Source organism: Rhinichthys klamathensis, unplaced genomic scaffold (assembly GCF_029890125.1).
Source record: "Rhinichthys klamathensis goyatoka isolate OS25496 unplaced genomic scaffold, OSU_Roscu_1.1 h1tg000191l_1, whole genome shotgun sequence".
Lineage (NCBI taxonomy): Eukaryota > Metazoa > Chordata > Actinopteri > Cypriniformes > Leuciscidae > Rhinichthys > Rhinichthys klamathensis.
This window is the reverse complement of record NW_026606717.1, coordinates 7,144,548-7,165,674: the sequence shown is the minus strand read 5'-3', so window position 1 is coordinate 7,165,674 and position 21,127 is coordinate 7,144,548. Positions and strand designations below refer to the sequence as shown.

Genomic DNA, 21,127 nt, shown 5'->3' with positions numbered 1-21,127 from the left:
ATCCATGTTCCACTCAACAATATTTAAGTTTCAATAGTCAGGAATATTAGTAAGTAAAAGTGGTAGTAAATGCCATTTCAAGTTGACTTTAATGTTCCATTTTGATGCTAGCATTTTTGTAACTCAACAGGTCTAGTGTGGCGTTAGCAAGGCCAAGGTCATTGGTTGGATTCCCATGGAACATGCACTGTCAATTGTTTCAAATAAACGTTTTTGCCAAATGCATTCATAAGTTTGTATACAACCTCATGGTGCATTTAAGAGCGACGTTTTTGTCACTTCATAAGACCTTTCTATGGAAAATGAGCTGTTATCTAATATATTTTCTCATGAGAACTTCAGAGATATTTAATCTGTTCTAATCATGTGTGCGGAACATAGTACAGAGGTCAGAATAAAATGCCTAAACCAAAACAGCCGGGGAAAGAAGCCCTTCAGCTTTCATCCCCAGTCCTCACATAGACTTGTTAAATTCGGAAAAGTCTCTGTTTGTAGGTACAAGAGCCACCGGCTCCTTGTGTTTACATCTTCCCATGACATTTTCCCTCCCTCCCCTGTTATGAAACAGATTAGGGTGCGGGTTATTAAATAAATGAAAGTAACCCTCCCTCGCCTCCTCTCTCTCTCTCTCTCTCACTCTCTCTCGGCGCTGAGTGACAGTAATCCGCAGTGAGACGTCGAGCATCAGGGATAGAAGGTTTGTTCTGCATCTTGCTGAACCCTGTTCCTCCCGCCCCCTGCATGGATTCAGCGGGCGGGTTGATAATGTCAGAGAATTTAATCCGCATACAGCTAAGTGCCAACCCTCGCTATTGTCTGAAGGCAACACACACACACACACACACATCATCCCGCCCGCCGGGTCCACAAAGACTCACGGTGGAGGGGACGAGTTGTGTCGGCTAGGAAGAAAGCCGATTGCTGTCAGCTTTGGCGCTGAGAGTGGCAGAATTACGGGAAGTAGATCTAATTTAATTGAGTGGGATCTGAACCTGGATACTTGAGAGAGGATATAGGAGAAGTGTGTGTGTGTTTTTGCATGTGTCAAGGTTCAACGGGTTTCGCTATCTTGATTTTGTTTGCTTTCAGTCGACCGTTAATGTAAAGTCGTGCCGTAGACAAAGAGCCCATAATCAAGTGATAGCGAGGCACACTAAGTTTGTCTGAACACGGTCATGAGATTGCACTTGTTGCACTTAAACCTTTGAGGCAATTTCTGTGTGCTTTTTAAACCTCAGTTATGATGAAGTGGTCCTGAAATCAGAGAGCAGAGAAATGTGAAACATTTCCTCTTGCTTATAATGTTTCACTTTATTTGGTTGGTTGTTTGTGTGACAATTTGTTTTTTAATGTTAGTCATAATCTTTTGCTTTTCTCGACTAGTATGAATAGATAGACCAATTTATCAACTACTAATTTCCCAATTTTATATTACTGCATTTGACTAATAACTCTGTCAAAGCCGATATGATCAGTATAGGCAAATAGTAGCTGATATACTGTATCAGTAACTGTACATTCTTAGTGGATTGACAGAAGTCTAAATTTCAAATATTTCTACATGTTATTATGAGTGTAGTGTTGTTTTTTTGTGCATTTCCGCAAATAATAATTAATTAATTATTTCAAACTGTAATTTTTTGGGACAGTAAGTTTTTCTTTTCAATTTTTTTTAAAATAGATCTAAATTAATTATTTTATTTACCAAGAATGCATTTAAGCGACAATGAAAACATTTATTATGTTACAAAAGGTTTCTATTTCAAAGAAATGCTGTTCTTTTGAACTTTCCATTTACCAAAGAATCCTAAAAAAATTGTATCACGGTTTCCACAAAAATATTAAGCAGCACAACTGTTTTCAAACATCGATAAGACATTTTTCTCAAGCAGCAAATCAGCATATTAGAATGATTTCTGAAGGATCATGTGACACTGAAGACTGGAGTAATGATGCTGGAAATTCAGCTTTGACATCACAGGAATAAATTACATTTTAGAATATATTCAAATCAAAAACAGTTATTTTAAATTGTAATAATATTTGAAAATGTTGAAAAATAGACTTTATGATGTCAGCAGGAATAAAGTTGTTTTGAGAAGTTGTTTTCCCTTCATCATAATGTCATGATAATTCGTATTACAGAAAAAGGTCAGTTTTGATTTCATGTTGACTTTAAACATTCAAGACTCGCTTTGACAGAATGAAATGCAACACTTACCGAGATGGATAGAGTAAGACTGAGAAACAGGTGGAATGGAAAAAGATATCAAACTTACTTAGATAGACTGATACGAGTGTGTATTAAAGCAGCATGAGTAAAACAGACAGTAAGTGTGTGCGAGTATACAGAGATAAGGAATCTCTCTGTCTGTTTTCTCTCACACACCGAAGGCCCCGACATGTGCGTCCGCTCACCGTTAACAGGCTGTCAGAGCGGGTCTCATTGCTGGGATGCTTTGAATCTATCACGTCTTAACTTAAGCGCACTCGGGCACATTGTGTCCGCCAGCTCAGAAGCGCATCTCTGCTGCGGGTTAAGGGGAGACTGTGTTGTTTATCAGAGCTGCTATTTTTAAGAGCCGCACATTGAGTCGTATCTCAGTGAGCTGTCAAGTGACGACAGCCTCTCCCTCCTCTTTCCCATCCCTCTCTCTCTCTCTCTCTCTCTCTCTCTTTCTGTCCGTCCATTCCCCCGTGTGGTAAATCACCGGCTCATCATATGTTCAGTGAAGAGTCAATACAGATTCACAGAGATGCAAGGCTGAAAAAAGGAAGTAGCCGTGTCTAAAGAGGAAGGATTAATCTGTGAATTCAGGTGGAACAGATGTACTGATTGTGTGTGTGTGTGTGTCCATAAAGATGGCGATATTCTAAATCCCTGTCCTTCCTTTGGTCCCCATGAGGAAAACCGCTTATAAATCATACAGAAATGTAAAAATGCAGAAAGTTTCTGTGATGGGTAGGGTTAGGGGAGAGAATATACAGTTTGTGCAGTATAAAAACCATTGTGGAACATGGAAACCCAACGTCTCTCTCTCTCGGTGTGTGTGTGTGTGTTTGTGGACTAATGATGAGGGTCAAGCACAGGTTAGGAGAAGAGGGTTTGTCTGTGGAGAAACATCTAGTCCTTTGAGTATATAGATGACCTCTTCATTGACCCCTTACAAACACACTTTATCACACATTTAAATGTACTTGCTCACTGTGCTGGGAGATTTTAGAATCGTAGCTGTGAATCATATTCACCCAAACATTCAAATGGAAGTTGATTCATGGAGTTTTCTCCTTAATTTCATTTGTTTTCTGTAATAGTAGACAGGGAAAAGAATATATAATACACTTTACTTAAATGCTTTAGCATTGAGAAATCATTGTTCATGGTCCACCCGTCCGCATGGTTATTCCACCACATACCACCTCAATCATGTATTACTATAGTAATGAAAAAAAAAAAAAATGTTATTGCCGATCCCGATAAATGGACATATCTTTATACTTACTAAAAAAGTAAATAAAAACCTGTAAAAATAATAGTATGCGCAGTATGCTAGAAATTATTTACTGTATGATAAAATAAATCTGAATTAATATTCTTTTATACTTTCACCCCAAATATGCCATAGAAAGCAGTTTATTGTTTGAATAAAAAGAAGCTGGTTCATGTATAAATCGTGCACTTTGGTTGCATTTTCTGCATTCATTTGAGGAATGGATTTTATTCTGGTAAAATGTGTTGAACAGACCAAGGGGCCTTGGACGTGTAGAACTTTTTTTTAATATCGTACATACTAATTCTGTGTATATCTGCAGAGCTTTTCCATGCAGGGCCTGGGGATCTGCTGTTTAGCAGCATGTGTCAAGGCCTTGTGTGTCATTTAGAAATAAAGATCATCTCACTGGACGTCCATATTGTTATGGATATTCATACACACTGGCTCCCATGTGCAATCAAATGATGCGCTCATGTCGTACGCTTCTCGGGTTTGATTGATGGCTGAAGATAATGGCTCACAAACAAACTCTCCCTCCCTCCCTCCCCCCCAGCCGCTCGCCCGCCCGCCCACCATGAATAAGGCAACACCTCTCTCTCTCTCTCTCGCTCTCGGAGCAGACAGCAGGGGGGAAGACATCTGACATTTATTCAATACCATCAGTAGCTCTGTAGTGGCACTGCTGAGAGAAGGAGGGAAAAATTATGATCGGCGGTTACTTAAGCTAAAAGCTACATGGTGTCAGATGGAGGCAGCACTTAAAGAAATCCACGAGTAGAGATTTCTCTTCTGTCTCCTCTTTTTTTTTTTTTTTCTGGGTCGGGTCGACACATTGCACCCTTTCCGAAATGGTTGCTTGCGCACAGGCCGCACCGAGTTTTTTAATAAAAGCTTGAAGCGGAGGAATTCTCTCAGTTAATAATGCAGAACAAAAGCGACATTGTGAGGGCCGGACAGCATGTGTGTACGTGTGTATGCGTGCGAAAGAGGCCATGCCACATAGACGGGACTCTGTCGCTGTGAGCGCTTGACCTTTCTCTGGTGGCGTCCCAGGAGTCAGCATTTTGGAAAAACACACCTTTGTTTACTGTCATTAGCTGATCTTAGGTCATCTGTTGTGGCGGCCCCCTCGAAATAAGCAATTCAAAATGTAATAATCCAAATTGGGTAAAGAGTCAGGCCTCTAATTTTCTCTAAGATACTTGAGAGCTATACTGTAGACCTTCAAATATAACAGAGGGTTAACCTACAGACACATAAACCCCAAACTCTCGGTTGATTAACCTAAAACTTTCTTACTCCCAGTTATTGGTTCCAAAAACGTTCAGTAAACCCAGAGTATGTTCAAGGTGAACACGCAAAGACATTCTCAACAGAGAGCGTCGAATCCAGGAGTCACCGTGGAAAGGGACGCTAAGAAGCGCGCCATACTACTACTATCTTATTTTTGGGTTTAAAGCCGATTTACATTCTTAGTGCATATCGCCACCTACTGGGCAGTAGTGCAATCATGTTTTAAATCTTATCTTTTAATCTTTAATCAGTTGTTATTACAGTAAACATAAATCATTCACTCACCTTCAAGTTGTTCCAAACCTGTATGAATTTCTTTCTTCTGCTGAGCACAAAAGAAGATATTGTGAAGAATGTAGCTAACCAAAGGGATTTTGGACCCCATTGACTTCCATTGTATTTCTTTCCCCTCCATACTATGGAAGTCAAAGGGGGCAACCAACTGTTTGGTTTTCGACATTCTTCAAAATATCTTCTTTTGTTTTCAGCAGAAGAAAGAAATTCATACAGGTTTGGAACAACTTTAGGGTGAGTAAATGATGACAGAATTTTCATTTTTGGGTGAACTATCCCTTTAATGCCTTTTTTTCCATCCATCTTAGTTATTTTTTCTTCTTTGGAGACAGATTATTAAACACTTCATCCATTCTGAAATTCATCTAGACAACCGGTAGGTGGTTGGAGACATTTGTCCTAAGTTTTTGGCGTCGCCTCGGTTGGTTGCACCGCCCTGCACTTGGCTTTCCTCAACCCTCCAGCAAAAGCGCTAGTTATAGTTAACAATAGTCTTCGTCTGACAATCGCAATCAAGATAATGGAACACAGTGTGAGACAAGCCTGTGTGGAAAAAAAACAGCCCTACCACGGCCAAAGCCTTTCCCAAATTAAAAGCATTGGCCTTTAATCTGAGAAATATTGGATGGCTTTATAAGAAAGAGCGATGACTGAACATACATAGCCTACCTGAAAATGTCAGGTGTGACCTTGCCTGTACTGAAATGCAGTGAAATTTGAAGGCAATAGAAGCTTTACTGACAACATCTGTGGAATGAAATCACAGAAAATAATTTAAACTTCAGTTTCGTACCTCAGTCTGTAAAAATGTGTTGACAGAAATGCACTTTAAATGGAAAGCTAAGGGGCAGTCGCAGTCATAGACTTAGATTCTTGTTTTTAATTTGACCTGGAAGTTGAAAAAATAAAATAAAACATGCACGTAAAATAATTTTATATGTATAAATAATATATATATATAAGAGTTCTTTCAAAAACTGTTGGATGGTGGTGGTGTATGTCTTATGCTTCATGCTTTTTCTTTATTTTACATATTTTAGATAGATGAAGTGTTACTGTAGTAACTATTCAAGGAATCATTTTGCTTCAGTGAATCATTTTGCTTCTGTCTGCCACATATACTTCTGGTCCGCTCTATTGTACACTAATTAGTTTAGTCGTACAACACTGAGAGCAAAGTGCGGAATGAAATCAGCTGTAGTTGTCTAACTGTGAGAATGGAGCTTTAGTTGGTGGCAGTCTCAGACCAGACAGCTTCATGCAAAGTGTGTGTGTGTGTGTGTACGTTTGCAAGAGAAAGGATTTCAGCAGTATTGGTTGAATGCATGGACATATGGAGACTGACTCCTCTTGGGCATCAGCGGGTACCAGGAGCCCCATCATCCTCTCTGTCTGTCTCTCTCTCCCTCACGCTGTCTCTCTCTCTCTCTCTCTGTCTGTCTCTCCGAGCTGGCACACTGGTAGCTCCTCTCCCTGGGATACTCAAGCCTTTCAAACATGAGTAATTGATGAATTGTATGCAATATGCAAATGTGAATGCATAAATCTCCTGACTGACAGCTTAATTTATGTGAGCCTTTAAGAATGCAGGATTAGATTTTAATTAAATATCTTCAAAGGCACCCTGACTCGTACATTTTTCTCTTGCCTCAGCTGCCGTCTTTGTTGTTGTTTAAACCGTTTTCCATTATAATTTGGGAAATCTGATTTTGTTTTCCCTTTGTGTCCTCCCGACACCCCCTCCGGCCACGGTCCAACCCTCGGCCTTTGCGCATTCTCGGGCTAAATTTTTATTACAAACCGTTCTCGTCAAAAGAGAACAAAGTTGGATTCTGCAAACAAACTCTGACACGCAAGCCCCGCCCACTCAGCCGAAAGGGGTGTGGTTTGATTCACCTACCTCGGGACTTCCATGTGGCCCCGCCCCCCGTCTTTTCAGCCACATTGTCTCCGCTAGACAAGCAGGTGTCGCCTGTTCATGAATATTGAATAAGGCCGTTTAAAAGATGACAAGGGCACATTTACGAAGCTGGGAGAGAATAAAAAGTGCTTAGTAACCCAGTTTTCGCCGGTCCCCAGCAGAGCGCAATGCTGTCGCCGGGGATTTGAGCAGAGTGATTGGTTGCGACGAGCGCACTGACAGGGTTTTCTTCTCCGGCGTGTGGAACGTGCAGTAACGTGTGAATGACTTTTCACTGCCATCTGTTCCTCCAGCCCGATGGGATACGGGGAAAGAGAGGAGAGTGTATGCGCGTGTGTGATTGTATACTCACCGCTCTTCACTGTCTGTCGTGGCTGTAGGGAACGCACATGGGCATCATGCCTGCAAGTGGGAAAGGGAGATGAAAAATATTCCCATACCAGGGAATTCTCAGGGTGTGAAAAGCTCCATTACAGTCAGATTGACTAAAGCACTGAGCGGTTCACAGGGAGTCGACTTGATATACTGACAAGCGGCCTTCAGTAGACCTGCATTATAACCGGTTAATCGAGACAAAGTCAGGACACTCTGATTATGAGTGTTTATAATGTTTTTGCCTTATAAATCCTATTCTTTTATAGTAAGAACTCGAGATAATGTATATTGTCACCCTCAAATTACTGGATACTTATCAGCAATTCGGAAGAGATTGTACAATTGTGTAAACTTATAAAAAGATGATATCGCTCTTACTGGTGCAGTTTCGTTTTATAAACGTATATATTCTGCAATCTTTTAGTTTTATTTCCAGTACTGGAAATTATGGCTAGTCTATAAAATGTTTGACAACTTTAAACAGGATACCTGTTAAGTTGTTGTAAAATTGCTCCATTTATTTTATTATTATTTCACACATGCAATATCTTTCCATCTTTTTTCTGTATTGCTACCATTCACGCATCATCACCTAAATGCCTTTTGAAATTATGAAAAAATACTGTAACACTTTAATGTAGGGTCCAATTCTCACAATTAACTAATTGCTTATTAGTATGCATATTACTTGGATATTGGCTGTTTATTAGTACTTAATAAAGCACATATTAATGCCTTATTCTGCACGACCATATTCTATCCCTAACCCTTCCCAATACCTAAACTCAACAACTACCTTATTAACTATTAATAAACAGTCATTAGGAGTTTATTGGGGCAAAAGTCATAGTTAATGGTGAGAATTGACCAAAAATGTACTTCATTTTGGTGGCAAACATCTCACAACAAATGTGGAAGCAAAATGGCTAAACATTATAAAGCCATATTATATTATTCTGTATTAAAATGTGCTCTTCATTTAGACAGTATTTCCTTCCACTAAGGAGATTTTTAATTTTCATAATCAATAAAGGTGATTGAGAATTAGCTGTAATTATCAGTCAGGTATGCGCGCTCTTCTATTTGAGTAAATTGTATAAATCTTGTATTTCTTGTAAATTAGATTTTTATTTAATAAATGCTGCTAACAATAAAAAATCTCATTATAGAAGCCAAACAATGCAAGCATGAACTACGTAAAACCATGAGGTTGTGAAATCGTTGGATTTTCCCCTTTTTATGTAAAATTGTTGGGATGTGCAGAACAAAATCAACGTAAGTTCTCAAATGGTCAAAAAAGTGCTGATCAGGGTTTGCTCTAACAGTTTATGACCTTTAACAGAACACAGTTCATGGCATTTGCTTGACCTTACGTTATCATGTTACTAGGCATAATCCGTGTAAGATCGTGCAACATTTTTTTGCTTTTTATCTGGAAATAGACTTTTAATCCAAATTTTGTTGATCTAAGTAGTTGTCAGTTGCAGCACTACGTCAGTACTATATCCTTGTTTGTAGTAATCACACCAAGTCACATATTTCCATACAATTTGAATTCCAGTACTTTTTCTGGAACATTGTGTCAAGTACATGACGACTACCTTTCCAAAAGTGCTCTTGAAAATGAAAGGATGGGTTTTATATAAGGGAAGCACCTGTCACAAGTGAGGAAAGAACTGCTCGGCCTCTAACAATACCCAGTCAAAGTGGAGCTAAATAAGAAAATAGCTTTAAGAGTCCCGCGGGAGTCAAGTGCCTGTTCACGCACAATCGCCTGACTGCAGACTTCTAACGACTCCAGCATGTTGGCTTGGATCTTGTATTTCGGGCACGCCTCGATTAGGAATGCTTAAAAGGAGCAAGTGAGTCAGATGCTCTAAATGAGGAAAGAAAAAACTCTTCTTGTTCTTCAACACACGTCGACGTAGAGCTTTAAAGGAAATGGTTTCCCACCTCATTTTAAGCACGACCGGAAGCGTCTGCTTTTCTTTTCACCGATGTGCGATTTCAAGTTAGTAGCTGACCGTCTTCAAAGGCGGGATCTTTTGACATTTAGCTGATTTTTCTTCCTGCACTACATTGACCTCTCGGAATCGTTTGCTGCCCCGCCATGCTGTTTTCTAATTTGCTTTCCTCAAAGGAAATGGAGTCGTGTTATCGGAACACTGAGGTAATTGATTGTTTTCCAACGTGGCTTTTGTCAGAATGATGTAAAAACCAACTTTAAAACAAATTCGGGCCTTTGCACACAAAGATATTTTTAAATAAGTTCATGTTATTTTTGCAACCTTTAATAGTTTTCTTTCTCAGCTAGTAATTAGCATTAAGCTTGTATTCAGACTACAGGAGTTTTTAAATCTTTACCGATTGTGAAATCTGGTTGCATCACGCACATAAGGAGAATCTTCACACATTTTCTAATTTCAAATCTCAAACCTGCACACATCACACACTACAAGATATTCTTAAGATTGTCATGCCAGATTTAGCCCCTCAAGTGATCTCACTGGGACACGGATATAAACAAAATGGATACTGTGTCGCGGCAACTTGCTGTATACATTATATGAGGAGACATTATAAACGCAGTCGTGCCACATTTCGACCACCGACCACGTTTTCTCTCTGTCATGACGTCACCCGTAGGTTTCCGAAGAGCATTTTTGAAGCCTAAAGTGGGCGGAGCCGGCCGTCGCCATCTTGGCAGCGCGTCACTGCGCGTCCCTCCCGGATAATCGAAAATGGGCAAAGAGGCGAGATTAGCTCAGGTGACATGACTGCTAACAGACAGCAGACAAACGGCTAGTAGTGACAGCAGCGGCAATCCACCTGTCACTCAAGTGGCCACGCCCTTAATTATGCAGAACTTGAAGGCTTAATAAAATTTTAACAGATGAGTTATAAAAAATTTCACCCTCCTATCAGTTGTCATGAAGGGCAAAATTAGCTATATAGACCAAAACCACTTTTTGCACCAGGCTGTAAACACATTTTTTTCTGCTGTAAAGTTGGGCATTTTAACATGGGGGTCTATGGGATTGACTCTCTTTTGGAGCCTATCTCTAGCGGCCAGTCGATGAATTGCAGCTTAAGTCAATTTCGTGTTGGATTCAAGAGAGAGACCGGAAGGTTGCCGCTTGGTCATGTCTCGATCCCCCACTATTTTCTCTGTCAATAAAATCGCATGCATAAAAAGTATGTTTCACTGAAAAAAGTCAAACAGAACGAGACTCCAAAATCAAAAAGACTCCATTAATTTCATCTGCACTGGAGAGGAATTGTGGTCTGGCAAACTGTGCTGACGTGTTTTTATTTTTTTGAACAATACAGTTAACTCCATCGACTGCTCTCCACTTACAGGCAGTACAACAGCTAAAGTGATTCATGTTGATTGCCTCTCTTTTCCACCACGCTCCACTGTTCATAGTTTTTAATTAGATTAGTAATGTGATGGTCCAAAGTGATTCGCATTCGCCACAGACCTTGACAAGCTTGTCAACAGATCGTTGATTAAAACTAAAATATCTTGGAGCAGGAAAGAGAGGAAAGGCCCATGTGGTGACGTATGGACAACTGGACGCTGAGGGGGTCGTTTGAAGTTTACCATTGATCCACTTGACTTGCAGTAAAGATACTGTTTATTGACATTGTTTTACTGCAGTATTGCTTCAAGTCTGAAATGAAAGTACTTGAAAGTAAAATATGTATAAGTGCTCTACTGAGGTCTTGAATCTGAGAGTGGTGATAGTACAGTTTAGGCCAGGGGTTGATAACCCCAAATATGACGACAAAAATAAAGCATATTTTGCAAACGGCTCCCCCAACTCGAACATCACAAACACAGCTCTTGCCGATGCTTGTGAAGGCATGTTACTTTCAACATTATTATTATTATATAATTATTTAATCTTTGAAGGTCTAAATGAAGCGAAACTTGGCTTGCACTTCTGTGATCAAAGCTGGCTTTTCCCGCGTAACAAAATCCTTTATATATGGAAAGACTTTGCACTCATATTACTTATGAATGGGAGAAAGTGCAACGTGTAATATGCCAAAATAAGTCCTGCCTTCTGAATGAAAGAGCCAATCACTGATTGATAGTCATTGCGTCACTGCAGCTGCCGGTCCTCTTTGCTTTGCTATGATCAGTTTAGTGGTGATTCTGCTCTGGTTTGTGTTTGTTAGCGCTGCAGTATTAATAGAATGGCGAAAAAGACTTGCCGCTTGATGTTCTTGGACTTGATCCAATGATATGCAGCAGTTGAATTAGCATTTTGCTTTTCTGGCTTATTTTGCTCTGCCAGCACCCTTGCGCAGGGTTCGAACTGTCATGTACCTGTCTCTTTGATAGCCCCTCTCACAATGAAGTGTGAGAGATAAGTGTGTGTGTTTGTTTTTTGTGTTGAATAATTTGTCAAGCGTGTTGTACGTTAGCGGCACATGTTTCTAAGACTGTGCTTGTTCATGTATCTATCATGACAGAGGATGATATATAACCGTAAGTTTGTTGGTTTGATGTGTGTGTATAAATTGTAGTGACTTTATTCTACTTTAAAAGAACTTTCCTTTTCATTGTTCTGTCTGAAGAGACTAAATTTTCCATAAAATCACATTTACAGCATTCAAAGGCTCATTGACATATAAAAGTTTAAGTAGTTTTTTCCCCCATAAGGAATACTAATCAACAATTATACCAATTCTTATCGAGAATTTCTTTATTTAATTAAGCTTTTGTCTTCATTATGATATCAGAACAGAAAATATCAAAAGTTAAAATATTCATAAATTAAAAAACATGATTATCATGTTTTGTGAGTGATTGTATCATATAGTATCATATATTCAATTTTTTTATGTATTTTTGTTTGGTGTTCACCAATCAAAACGCATTACACAGTCATGTAACCGCGTGACCTACATGTTAAAGCAAAAATGTAGATGCAAACGTTCACTGAAAAAAAAAAAAGGTTTTGGAAAATGTCGGTCACACTTTAGATTAGGGTCCAATTCAGACTATTAACTAACTATTAACTATGACTTTTGCCTCAATAAACTCCTATTTACTGTTTATTAATAGGTAATAAGGTAGTTGTTAAGTTTAGGTATTGGGTAAGGGATGTAGAATATGGTCATGCAGAATAAGACATTAATATGTGCTTTATAAGTACTAATAAACAGCCAAAATCATAGTAATATGCATGCTAATAAACATCTGGTTAATAGTGAGAATTGGACCCTAAACTAAAGTGTTACCAAAAATGTTTTCACTCTGTAAATTATAAATACATTGAATCACATGTGACATTTTGAAGTAGAAAGACTGAAATTGTATTTTCTTGGATAACATACTCCTGTAATCTTTGTTTTATTTAGTACAGTGTATTTCATGTAAATAAAACCCCTGTTGTCTGTGTTTTTTTCTCTCCAGTTCTCGGCCTGGTCGTCCTCCCAAGCGTTCTCTCGGCGTGGCGATGCAGGACAGCTCCCGTCTGCTTCCTCACGGTGTTCACGGGCTGCTCTCTCCAGGTCTGCTCTCCCCGACAGGTACGACCCCAGCCCCCCCCCATCCCCCCTCTCTCGCTCACCCACCTGGAAGACCTAAAAATACCAGCCCTCAGACGGACACCAGGGTGTAAAACACCACGTATAGGAACATTTTCATTCCCTTCCTCTGTGTAATCTGGATTTATTTTTATTTTTATCTGTGCTGTCTCTTTTCCCATCTCTCCTTTTCTCTCCTCCTCCTCCTCCCACTCCTTCCACCTTCTGCAAATCAGTTGGTATTGATTTCCCCCCTCTGTCCTTCACTGGCCACCACTGCGTCTCAAACAGAGGTTAAACTATTGGATTTCTGTAGCCTCTTTGCTTTTTTTCCTGCGCACGCATTTGCTTTCTCTCTTTCTCTCTCGTCATCCCTCTTTCATCATTCCTCCTTTTGGAAAACAGTCCGTTTCAGAGGTTGATCGCTTTTAGACCAAAATCCCAAACCACTGGACCTCACCTGCGTGTTTTTTTTGCGTATTTTATATTTACGACTAAACCGCATGTGCGTCTCGGTTAACGCCATGTTCTCCGTCGTTCCTCTCTTTGCCTTTCAGCTTCAGTTCTCTAAATTGCTGATGGTAGTGGCAATTTAGCTCCTACAATGGGCAGCGCGTGTATCGACCCGTGCAGCGCGGAGTAGCCGGAGCAGTCCGTTAGCCGGCCCCGCTGATTGATTTTAGATGACTCTGTTGTTATTTCCGAGGCGGGGAGGGGGAAGGAGCTCTTTAAAATGTGCGTCCACATTTCTCTCAATCCCTGTGCTCATCTTGCCGTCCCCAACACCAACAAACGTCTGACTTTGCAGGATGTGATGCGATTTGAGAGCGACGTGAGTTAATAGGGACATTCATATTATGGGGCCTCATTCATGAAACCTGAGCACAATTTTTTTGTGTGTGTATCAGTCATAAAATCATTCTTATGTAACCTGAAAAATCATAAAACAAGGTGTGTTTTTTGTTGATAACATATTCACAGGTAATTTGTTTATTTATTTAATTGGTTACGTTTAATTTAAATTTAGTTTGAATTTAGCAAAGGTGGATTTTCTGTCACATTTCGAATAATCATATTTCATGCAAGCAAAATTTTGGAATCATTAAGATTTTTTTGCAAAATGTTTTTGAAAGAAGTCGCTTTTGTTCACCAAGGCTGCATTTATTTGATCAAGAATACAGTAAAAACAGTAATGTTGTAAAATATTACTATTTAAAATAACTGTTTAACCCCCTGGGGTCGGCTATCGCGCCGGCGCGATAGGCAGACTTTTTTTCTTATCAGTGCAAAAGAGACTCAAAATACTCTGTTGATTTTAATCTTACATGTAAGTGTTATACATCAGTCGATCCTGTTTAGTGTATATTATTTTTCTGTATACTCACAATAAAAACAAAGTGTTGTGCTTTTTGTCAAATGAAGAAAAATAAACATGATGCGAGTTTTGCCTTCTCTCTGTCAGTGCAGTCCATTCTGAAACGCGTCCGAAAAATTAACTCTAACTCTGCAAATACTTGTCACACAGGCACGAGAGATTTTTCTTTATGAAGCTTGAATTCTCTTCTTTTCAATGAAGTAATTTATATAAAAAACAAATATTCTCAGTTTATGTAATCTGTATGAAAAGAGAGTGCTGTCAGAATTTTTTTCCCCAGCTCATTACACTTCATTACGCGTTAATCTGACACGCCCACGGAGAACGCGCGCTATTCAAACGCAAATGTAGAGGAAAGCCATGACAACGCCCACATCAGCCGTTCCACCGCGGCGGTAAAATGTGGGGTGTATTTGCTACCTTTTACCGCTAAGAGGCGCTACAATCATAGACTCTGAAAAGTGTTCGTTTATTCTCTCTAATGCGTAATCTGCTGCTCATTCAGAGCGATTGAAAGCTGGTAGCAGATGAATTCAACAAGTGAAACGTAGTTAAAATAATTCATTACCACAATACTGAAATTAGGCTGAAATACTGAAATGAAATTGAATAAATAATGAAAACATAAAACGGTGGCTCAGTGATCAACGCATCAACACGAGCTTCAGGGAGCTTCAATCGACCCGAGATCGAATCTCAATGTGGCATACATGTTGTTAACCGATGTTGGCCAACAGCGTTTATATTTTACCTTCTTGATGCTTAAATAGCTAACTGTTTATAACTGTTTACTTATTTAAAGTCAAGAGTTTTGTTTAATTATCATTACAACATAAATTTGCTACATTCCAGTAGAACCGCAGCCGCTGCACAAAGGACACAAACTGATGAAGGAAGATTGTCAGCCGATTGCATCAGAAAATGAAAATGAAGAAGCTCGTCTTTAGTCTGCTAAATTATTGTGTAATGTAAAAGAACACTAAAATTACTTAAGTTTGAAACCAAGTTCGAACATTTCAAGGTTTAAATAAAGTGTTTTTTTTTATTTAAAACAGGGTTGCATCGGGTTTAGAGTTTATTTCTTTTGCGATGCAAAATAAGAAACACTAGGCTAATATTATTCTTGCGACATTTTAAATTTGTATTGCCAAATAAATGACATTAAACAATTAAAACAGTAGGCCTACAAAACGAAAATTGTCCAAAGCAACATAATTAAATTAAAACATGCGTTTTTCTTTGCCTCTCTCGCGCTGAATCTCTTTTTAACAAGTTTATTTAGTCTCCCTCGCTCTCCATATGAAAGAGGAACATTAACACCTATGCCTATTGTCCTGCGCGCACAGCACTGAACTGTCCCCCAACCCCCCACAGGCTATCGGAGTCTGAGGCTGATTTAACACAAAGAGAAGTCGTAATTCACACTTAAATCGCTATTCTAGACAGTGTTGATAATGAAGGAATTAAATGATTTAAGTTACATGTAGCCTAGTGAAATTTCTGTCATAAAAGTTTATTACTAAATATTTCATTATTTCAATAATTGATGAAATAAAACTGGTTTGGGCCAGCTTTTTCCAAGCAAAACTAAATATAATCTGAAAAAACGCATGTTCATTTGTTGTCATGAACAAAATGTTCAACTTAATATTAAATTCTACAGGGATCTTTGGATCCTTTCAACCAGGCATGCAATTTGTGAATTAAGTTTTTATTATTTTTTTTATTATTCAAATAAATATCGAACCACGGTGCTTCGTGGTAATGTTGCTAAATTAAATAACATGTAGGCCTATAGAATAATTATGAACTTAAATGAAACAATATCGCAACATTTCGACAAATACATTATTTGATCTGTTTTTACATTTTAATTCAGGGCGATTTAGCCTGCTACATTTCATTAGAGCGAGATTTTCACCCTTGTCATTTTCTCATTGGGAAGCGCTTACATAGGCTACATGTTTGAGTAGATCCTCTGTACCTCTCGTTTTCATATGGATTACATAATCAGATAACATTTATTAGCCTGAATATTTAGACATTTAAAGGCATTAGACAGAGCCGATTTCTTATAGTGACTGAGCTGAAGTGGCTTTCGGTTCATTTTTGTGACGCGCAGTTCCCGGAGACAGAGACGACAGATAAACTTTTGTCGTTAGCAAAAGTTCGAATAAAACCCGATTTTAGAAAAATGCATAGGGCCACTCGGCGTGGTCTGCCAAAACACTTAATTATAAACTTCAATATTTCATTCAAAATAATCTCAAAACGCTTTGTGAAATTTTGAAAAGCCGTGCATGCATTAAGGCCACTTGAACTATGGACAACTGAAACGCTGGTTTTGATTTTATTGTTTATCGTTGTTTAAACGTGCTTGTTCTGTTGCATATCTCTATTTTATATTTGATATGGTCTATTGGTGAAGTAGCCTATAGCATTGATTACTGTGGAGGGAGGGGTGTGGGGATTCAAATAATTCAGCAGAAGCAGGGATGTTTAGACCAGAAGGAAATCCCCGTCCCCCTGGCAAATCACACTTTACTTAAAACCATGTTTTTAAAAACTCTAGGTTGTAGGGAATCAAAAAAATAATAATAATAGGCCTAATAAAATATATATATATATATATATTGGCTATATATATAAAATTACTTTTTTTACAGAACTGCTTTTGAAATTACGATTGGCCTCATACGATTGGTACAGATGCAAAGTCGTTCTGTTGGATACTATTGTTCCTTAGTGTAAAATGGAAATGCATGGTAATTTTATTTTATAAATATAAGCAAAAAACTGTATGGTGTACCAGAGTTTTAGAGCTACACAAATCTCTCTGCATTAATAAATATAAAACTTTAGCCTACATGAATAAAAGTAGACCTTTTACAGTTTTAAAAGATGATATCTTATCTGTATGACCAACAATTACGCAGTAAGTTCTTTTAGCTGTTATGAGAAAAATAAATTCAAATGAACGCGCCGCCGCGTTTGTCAAACTCTAATTCAACATGCCAGAATAAAGCCAGATTTTAGAATAATGCATAGCCACTCGGCGTGGTGTGCCAAAATACCCTAATTATAAACTTCAATATTTCATTCAAAACCATCTCAAAACGCTTTGTGACATTTTAAAAAGCCGTGAATGTATTAAGGCCACTGGAACCCGGATCGTAACTGCAACGCGCTGCATGTCTCAATACAGGAGCAGAAGCGCTGGTTCAGATTGTATTGTTTGTTGTTTAAACGTGCATGTTGCATATTTAAAAATATTTGTTTAAAAATAAATGTTTGTTGTAGGCTTATTTGCAAATTACCATAACTTGTAGAATTTCATCCTTACTGTTAATTGACATTAGCCCCACTTACGTTTTGATAAATGTCCCTTTGCGCCACCTGGCGGTCATTTCGCGAACGACTTTGAAATGCGACTGGTTTATTTTTATTGTATTGGTCTACTTTAAAAAATAATACTTTATAAGACATTTATGGAAAAAGACTATTTTCTTTTCAAGATTCTGTAGAATGGCCCATATAGCATTTGACTAGAATTTGTTTCCAGGTATGACTAAAAATGTGCTTTTGGCTTTCATTTATATTTTGATTGTTTGTATATATATATATATATATATATATATATATATATATATATATATATATATATATGTGTGTGTGTGTGTGTGTGTATATATATATATATATATATATATATTTAGGCTATATATATACAAGAAAGAATGCAATGACAATATATATATATATATATATATATATTGTCCTTGCATTATTTCTTGTGTGACACCCCTGAATGAAAGGCTCATTATTATGTAGGGTCACTGTCTGAGAACCACTTAATATTCATGATAGGGGTTGGGCCGTTCCGCCCATCTGCATATTGCCTTGGCAAACAAAAAAATGTTTTTCACAATTTAAAACAATCTATTGGTTTATGTGAATGATTAGGAAGGATGATTTTCAGATCATTTTGAAGCCAGAACTCGAAGCGTCAACATCCATTTGTCAAAAGTCTTGTGGACACATATTTAGTATTTGTTTTGTGGTCTTATTTCAGCAGCTTTCATTTTAATTTTTTTCAATAACCACGCATAAACAATATTCTCTTAAAAATACAAACAATGTACATACAAGTTGCTCACAGATTATGGTAGCCCTGTTTGTGCTATATAGAGTGAATTTACACCTTTGCCATTAACATGTTTATAAATAACTGAAAAAAGCACAAATGTAAGGGCATCACAGAACATCCAAATGGCCCCAAAAACACCTCAGACCCCAGAGGGTTAATTGTGTAATTTGTTGTGTAAACATTTGTTGTGTCACATGATCCTTCAGAAATCATTCTAATATGCTGGCATTTTTTTTTTTTGTATTATCAATGTTGTAAACTGTTGTGCTGCTCAATATTTTTGTAGACATTTTTTTCAGGTTTCTTTGATGAATATAAAGTGTAAAACAAACATAATTTAGATGAAATGGTAATCTTTGGTAACATTACGGTAATGATATTTTGATCATTTTAATGCATCCTTGCTGAATAAATGTATTCATTTCTTTTCATTTTTTAATCGTTTTAATGGTAGACTTTTACAGTTTCCATAAAACTGTTTTCTACATTGATAATAATAAGAAATGTGTCTTGAGCAGCAAATCAGCATATTAGAATGATTTCTGAAGGGTCATGTGACACTGAAGTCTGGTGTAATGATGCTGAAAAAAATCAGCTTGGGCATCACAGGAATAAATGACATGTTATGTTTTTATTAAAAAAAGAAAAGTTATTTTAAATTTTAATAATATTTCACAATATTGCGGTATGTTTTATCAAATAAATGCAGCCTTGGTGAGCATAAGAGACTTCAAAATCATTTGAAAGTCTTAATTGACCAGTAGTGTAACTTTAAAATATATGTATTTCTTTCAGATGGTATAGTTACTGATATAATTTACCATTTTAAATGTTAAATGAAATAAAGGTTTTATTTGAAACTCCATCCGGTTGTGTCCCAAATCCCTCCGGTCTTCCTGATATAGTCCCGTGCATGAATCCATACAGGAACTGTCCTCCACGTATGTCAGCATGACAGTAGTATCAACATATTGTGAAACTTGAGAGTAGCTGAACTTAACGCTGATTATTTACAGCAAACCATCACTCCTTTCCACTTGCATTTCTTCATTTACTCGTGCATATTCCAATACGAATAGAAAACACAGTAAAAGTGAGTCAAGCTGCCTAAACATTTTACAATTCCTATAAATCATCAAAACCAAAAATGTAGAAGTTTATTAAGATGTAACGGTCCTCCATTGAAACGAGGTAATGTAACTGCTGAAAATATGAACTTGTTAAATGGGCCACAGTTATCAAAGACGACTACATTTGTGATCTTTCACAGCAAATTACTGGATTTGCAACTTTTTAATGAGGTAAAAATGGATGTAATTAGCATTGGTTGTAATATTAATCTAGTATGGATTCTAATTACAGTTGTCCTTATTATAGTTAGTAATTATACAAGTGTGTATTTAAAACGAATTATGTCATAAAATGAAATACATTTTTTGCTATCATTTTGTTAATATATACTGTGGTATAAATGTTAATAAAATGATAGCAAAAAATAGCTGTCATATTCCTATTTCATTATGAGATGTCTATATCTATTAGTACTTTTTTTTCTTCTAACCTACTCAAACTATTTTGAATGTGTGACCATACATCAGTACATCACATTAGTTTTTAGTAATACATTTGAGGCGTCGTAACTATCGTCACTTTCTAGCGTGTTCCTAACACATCAGCAGATTCTGATCAGACTTGCCATTTAATTATTAGCAGCAATTTGCGCAGTTATTTCCTGCTAACGCCATAATTAGGCAGAAGAAAGTGGCGGCTGGGCTGATGTAGCGCTCGGCGGAGGATATCAATGCTCACCCTCATCCTCAGAGAGAGAAAAACAGCCAGAGAAAGATGTCTCTGGAGAAATGAAGCGTTTTTCTGTTCTCTCGAAGCCCTCCGCTGTGAAGAAGTGTCTGAATGCGGGAGGGGGGTGCTAGTAAACCAGGTGTTGTTGTGGGGTTTATTTTTGCATTTGGTTTCCTGGATTGCTGTTGACAGAAACATTATAAGCCCGTGGCAACGAGAGCTGATATAACATAACTCATGTACAAGACATTAGAATAACTCCGGGATGAATGATGCCTTAAACCGTGCAGCTTATTGAGAAGAGGTATATACTATTACTTTTCTTAGCGATCAAACTAGTGATTTTCACCTGGCAGATGATAAAAATCCTGAAAATCCCATAGATTTACATTGAAAGAGGGACCCAAGCCATATCTGGAATATCAGAATATCAGATTAGGAGACTTATTCCAGGTTTAGCATGAGTTTAGCCCAGTTAATTAAGTTGATTTCCACAAAAAAATATTTTAACTCACCCCCAGTTATTTGCTTTTAAAGGAAAGAATTAGGTTACGGGGAAGCACTTAAAATGTAAGTTGAGGCAATTTTTTTGATGATTTAAAGAGCTTGTGCTGGTTATAATGTATACAAGCACTTACATTTATTCTACTTGGCTATTATTTGAGCTGTAAAGTTGTTACTTTTACGGTGATTAAAGTTGAATTGAAGTTGAAATAAAATAGAATACAAATTTACTCAGAAAAGGTTAGTAAAACATAGTGCTAACATCTTGTGGCTATTTTATTGAAATAGTGAGTATTTAAACAGATTGGTCCCATTTATCTCAATTGTAATTGTTTTTTTGTTTGTTTTTTCCCCCAGAAAATCTAGACAAAAAATCTGTAACA

At 37.6% G+C, this 21,127-nt stretch overlaps 1 protein-coding gene across 2 annotated transcripts in view; it reads left to right on the top strand.

Annotated features, from left to right (window-relative positions):
• The window catches only part of dacha (dachshund a), a 168,922-nt gene that overhangs the window by 57,446 nt on the left and 90,349 nt on the right, over positions 1–21,127 (top strand). For both annotated transcript variants that reach the window (XM_056262249.1, XM_056262248.1), the window contains exon 2: positions 12,806–12,921. In XM_056262249.1, the coding sequence (XP_056118224.1) occupies positions 12,806–12,921 (116 nt within the window). The remainder of the gene's footprint in view (positions 1–12,805; positions 12,922–21,127) is intronic.